The sequence below is a fragment of the Acromyrmex echinatior genome, chromosome 3 (genome assembly GCF_024713525.1).
Source record: "Acromyrmex echinatior isolate Ae372 chromosome 3, ASM2471352v2, whole genome shotgun sequence".
Classification (NCBI taxonomy): domain Eukaryota; kingdom Metazoa; phylum Arthropoda; class Insecta; order Hymenoptera; family Formicidae; genus Acromyrmex; species Acromyrmex echinatior.
Genome location: NC_141854.1, coordinates 18,959,443 through 18,965,089, shown reverse-complemented (window position 1 = coordinate 18,965,089; position 5,647 = coordinate 18,959,443). Strand labels below are relative to the sequence as shown.

The 5,647-nt window shown below is 32.0% G+C and overlaps 1 protein-coding gene across 1 annotated transcript; it reads right to left on the bottom strand.

Annotated features, from left to right (window-relative positions):
- Positions 1–1,208: 1,208 nt before the first annotated feature.
- On the bottom strand, positions 1,209–5,414 carry LOC105148973 (uncharacterized). Its single transcript, XM_011061071.2, has 5 exons — positions 4,979–5,414; positions 4,231–4,381; positions 4,068–4,150; positions 3,449–3,593; positions 1,209–3,050 (listed from the first exon to the last, which is right to left on the bottom strand). Exons 1-5 carry the CDS (start codon positions 5,033–5,035, stop codon positions 2,848–2,850), a joined length of 639 nt encoding a protein of 212 aa, XP_011059373.1. The 5' UTR covers positions 5,036–5,414; the 3' UTR covers positions 1,209–2,847.
- Between the last annotated feature and the right edge of the window lie 233 nt (positions 5,415–5,647).

The following is a 5,647-nucleotide window of genomic DNA, read 5'->3' as shown; positions in this document are numbered from 1 at the left end:
CGATACGACTCGAAGTAGGCGAGGTCACGTAAAATCTGTTTTGAAGGAAATCACCCAGAAGGACGGTAAAGTTTTGAAGTGCAGAAATATGACTGGCTAGAAAGATTCTGGAATGGCAACTCCCGGATCAGAATTTATATCAGATATAATCAATAAATACATATTATATAATATGAATATTAATAATCTACTATGTTTAATCCATTTACGCATTTAATGCCGCTAATTGTGAATAACCTTTCAAAACGATGTTTCATTGCAATATTAAAACAAATAATTGATGTTTTGTATTGTATTTTGTATTACAATGCTACATATTTCTTTGAAACGGGCAAATACTGATTAATTATGACTTAAAATAAAGAGATATAGGATTGTAATACTTTTAGCAACTAAGCATGAATCCCATAAGACGAAGGTCTCATTAAGCTTCCTGCAGAAGGGAAATATTTCTTTAAACAGACGTGACTCGCTGATCGTACTCAACAACCGTCCGGTTCCCTTCGTTGCGCGGGGAATGAATAAAAAAGGGGTACATGAAAATAAAAGAGATCCGCGGGAATGAGATTTCGCCAGTACTCCCGTTCCCGAGCCACGAAAGAGCCAAGTTAGTTTTATTTTACAATCCATCGGCTGCAGCGACACGCAGGGGTGGTATCCCGGTCCTTCATCGGTAGCGCAGTCGAAGAATAAGAGAAAAAGGGAGAGCGAAAGGGAAACGGGAAGAGCGAAAGAGAGACAGAGAAAGAGAGACGGAGGAATTCTTCAGGACGGTTGGACGGGCATCGCGACGGGGGTGGAACGGCTGTCAACTAGTGTTTTAAAAGTTTGCGACAGCCTACAAATTGACTCGCTCAGTTCTTTTTAAAAGCAGCGGCAACCAACCACGTCGCGCAACCCGCTTTCTGTCTGTCCTCGACGCCAAGACCGTGTCGACGACTGAAAAATCCAGAAGTATTACTCCTTGTCACGAGGGAAAGATAATTTAACAAAATATTGAACAGATCGTTTAACAAAAACATTTGTTATTTTTTTTTTCGTCTTATTTTAACGGATATATTACTTGTTTTAGATTACTTCATTCAGCAACAGAAAATTAATTTAATTTGATAAGTTGTGTTATTTATAAAAAAAAATATTTATTCCTAATAATTTTCTGGAAATGAAATTATAAATAGAAATAGAAATTTCTTTTATTAACAGTTTATAACTGAATATAATAGTAGATGTTAACAAAGTCTCACATGTATATGAATGTTTCAGTTAAAATTAATCAAGACTTAACAAAACATTTATCTATTTCTAGAGATAGAAATAAAAAAGAGTAACTTATCAAACAAAATTTTAAATCATCTCACATTTACTTTTGAAATGATATGAAATTGAATAATATAAAGATTGCTCCTTACTTCTTTCCAATATATACATACAAGTATAATAACAAATAGATAGTTATATGTGCTATTATTAGAATATATTTTCTTGAAAACATAATAGATATGTTATATGAAATCGATACGACAAAATATCTCCAATAAATTGTATCGAAAGCTTTTCTCTATCATCTATTGTACATTTGATCACCATTCTCAAGAGTATTGCGAAAAGTTGTGGCCATTCTCGGACAAATCGACTTCTATCTAAAGAGACGGTCGATCCTGTATTGCGAATATGCTTGCGTGCAATTCGAATCCAGGAAGTTTAAAAGTATTTCGACGTAAAACGCGGCCATTTCTCATATTTTCTATGCAAGCACGCTCCGCCGGGGGCGCATTTGATACACTCTATTAGTTGCATCTCCCGACTGATTTATGAAGTTACTCTCCGCATTATTATACATTTCCCCCGTTTCGAAACTGGGATTTACTGCAGCGAAGTTTAGTGGCTCGCGTATATTCCATTAGGCAAGGAAGATCAATAGATGTTCTGCCGGCTTAACATCTAAATTCTTAGAAATTTCGTATATAGCGTACGAATAAAAACATTAAAGAAATATAAATATAATATAATACGAATAAATATCTTAGACAAATCATATATTTTTGGATCAAATATTTTTACATATCTTATTTGAAATTTATATATTGTTTCGGACACGTTTAATTAAATTTACTTTCATTTAATATGTCCTTATTAAAATTTTATATTTTTTTTCGTGCGCGCGTGATAATTAGTCATTACGTTTTATGTAAATATTAATTATCACGATTAGTTACTAACAGGACCAAATATTTTATACATCAATCAATTGCTAAAATAAATACCAAAGCAAAAATTATATTAATAAAATAATATAATCCTATGAAAATCTTAGAGACAAAAATTTTTACGCAGTTAAACATAAGAGATGTGTTTATAAGTAGGTATTTATTTATATTATAAAATTAATTGGTTTTCATATTTAGTAAATAAATACATTATGTATAGAGCGCGTCTTAAACGACTCTTAGACGATCAATGTTATTACACAATATTTGATATTGTACAATATTATTGATTGTTTAGAAGCTGAACTTCTAGACAGTTTGTTTTAAATTGTTTAAAAAGAGCATCGATAATATTGTATAAAATAGTTGTACTATAACATTGAGCGTCTAGGTTTTATAAGTTATAATAATAATGAAGTATTAAGAAACTTCTCAGTCTTCTTCTCATATAGTTCTGTAAATATCATCCTCAATCCTATAAGTTCTGGCAAGTTTATCTCAGGCAAGTCTAGCTATCAGGATACCCAGACAACACATAAGATATCTTGAAGACGCCAAAAATGTCTCACATCTCTCTTTTAGATTCTTTGTGTTGTCTGGGTAGTTTTGGGATTGTTTATGCTTCTTCATGGACTTCCTTCTATATAGGCAGAATCGTCGACGGATGCGATTGTTCAAACATTGAAAAATTTTGCGAGAGGAAGGACGGTGATTTCGGATTGCTATTCGTGGACGTTGATACAATATTTAACATGAACGATTCACAATTTGCATCTCTACCTTGCTCGTTGTACCATTGATTTCGGGCTGCTTCCACGACCATCCAGAAATACACGCTCAACACTGTAATTATTGTCAATCATCTTTATACAAAATAGGCCATATTTTTTTTAATTTAATAAAATCAATTTATCTTTACGACAGGTTTAGTAACAGATCATTAAACATCATTCGGAAGGCTAGATGGATAAATATTTCTTTCATTTTTAAATACTTTTGTTAAGATTTCTTTTAGAGTAAAGTTGCTTTGATAGTGATTCATAAAAACATATCTTTTCGATCTATTTATATTATCAAATAATTTTCAAACTTTTATTTTAAGAACAAATTAGATTAATAGCGTTAGTTTGTGTTTAATCAATAGACTTCACAAATTCGGGCATACAGGTATATGTATTCAGAATTCAGTTATCAGAATACAATATTTACATTAAATCATAAAAAAAGGTTAGAGTACTTACCCAAATAGAGACTGCATATTGTAGTATACCAAAAATATAAAGCAGTTCGTTGATCATATATCATATGATTGCATAGCGACACAGCCTGATCTATTACGCTACCCATTTGTAAATACATCCAAGGCATAACGGCTATATGTCTCTTCTGTGAACGTACGCGGAAGTTAGCGTGATCGTTAGCGAGTTGAGACAAGGCTGTTACGTGCTCAAAATACATCTCGCGGATAAAGAATGTTTGACGAATTTGTATTCGATCGGCGATATCGCTACGACCTTTATCGTAAGAAAACAATGAAAATCATATACTTCGCTTACGAACAGAATATTGTAAAAAAAATTCTGTACTTTGCTACTAAATATTTTGCGAAGAAAGAAATTAAAAAGTTTGTAAAATTTCTCGGAATACTTATCGGAATTTAATAATTTCCAAAATTAACTTAGACATAAATAAATTCAAAATTAACATAAAGACAAAAAATAAAATATATTGCAAAGTTATCTCACAAATTAGTTGAATAATCTTCCTTCGTGTAATCATAAATTAAACAGTTTTGATATAACTTAAAATCGATTAGTTTGTGAGCAGAAAAAACTACTTAATTTTTTTTTGAACACTCACCGATAACGATCCTATAATAAGAAATATGCTCGCTGACAGAAACAAGATGGCATATATGAGAAAACATATCAAGGCACTTTCCGCTAAAATGTACAACGTTGTGTTATTCTGTACGTTTGTGGAAGCAATTCGCGTATTTAATAATAAGCATGTCAAGTCTTACCTTTTTTCTTCCCCACTGCGTACTTCTGTATTGCTTGCATCCAATTTAATCCTAGTATAGCCCAAGTCTTAACAAATTCGAAAAAATCATCATCGCTGTCTCTTGAAAAAAACTTGCTTACCAACACGTTTATTAATAAAATCGAAATGGACTGAAAAAAGAATAAATACAAAAGTTGAATGATTTACAAATAAATATAAAAATATATCTATTAATATAACGATTGATATAAATTTTCAAAACGGCATATCTTTGTAAAAAAATATTTGGACAATTGTTTAGGAATTACTCTTGTATTATCGTATTTTACTTATTTTTTAATAAAATAATTGGTTTAATAAAAGTTGGTTGAATAAAAGTATCTCTAACATAAAAGTAATACAAGAAATTTCCCTTAAAATACATCTAAACTCCAAACTTAAAATGACGTATGATTAATTAATTTGATTTTGAATTCAATAATAATCATCCATTATATTGGCTGCCTCGGCACCGAAAACATTATGTGCGTGCTTACACCAAAGGAGACTGAAGCAGGTTTTATATTCCATATTAGATATTCTTGATGTGTAATTATTATAACAATATGATAATTATTGTAAACATTTTTCGATATCACATTTCTTTTCTTCGATACGATTCGATATTAGAATTTAATTGTAAGTAATACATGAATTAGACAACGCCGCTGTACTATACGAATGTATGAAAAGATTACGGAATAGAATACATAAAATCTTGAACTTACCATCGTATACGCTCCGATCATCCTCGTCGCGAACGATACGCCGATATAACATATCATGACGAAAAAATCATTCGTGTGATCGCTTTGCCTCGCGGATACAAAATGAAGCCGGATCTTACGGCGCGGGCGTCACTTTTCGTGTTACCTTGTCAGACAACACTTGCACGTTGTAAAAAGTGTAAACACACATAGACGGAGGTAAATACATTTAAAGCGACAATCTCCAAAATTAATCTTGCTCACGGTTGTACCGCGCGAGCGAGACTCCCGTAACAATTGTCGTACCTGTTATAATTAACAGGAATAATTAACGTTGTTTCGTCAGTCGAATAATGTGACGATTGTCAGACAAGAGCCTGATTTAAGCAGGCGTCACGGAGAACAGAATCGTTAGAATCGTTCCGTATTGTTCGACTGTTATAGCAATATTGTTGTCTTAGCTATTACAAACTGGAAGAAACGTATTATTGGTACACCATTGTAATCATGATAATCAAACACGTCAGCGTTTTGTCATGTGTTTCTCAATAGAATCATCCCAAAAAAACTGCAAAGAATTTATCCAAAGGAAATTATACTTAGAAATTATATTAAAGTACACTTTATCAAAATGTTAGTTTCGATTGTGTATATGTACGCATGCGTGCACTTCGTTTTCAGTTATAAAAA

What these genes read in the sequence shown, in the direction of transcription:
- LOC105148973 (XM_011061071.2), bottom strand. Translation starts at nt 5,035, where the DNA reads ATGATATGTTATATCGGCGTATCGTTCGCGACGAGGATGATCGGAGCG. An exon ending in TGATCGGAGCGTATACGATG is followed by an intron (nt 4,382 to 4,978) that starts GTAAGTTCAAGA and finishes TTCTTTTTTCAG; the next exon opens with TCCATTTCGATTTTATTAAT. An exon ending in AATATGCAGTCTCTATTTGG is followed by an intron (nt 3,051 to 3,448) that starts GTAAGTACTCTA and finishes CAATAATTACAG; the next exon opens with TGTTGAGCGTGTATTTCTGG.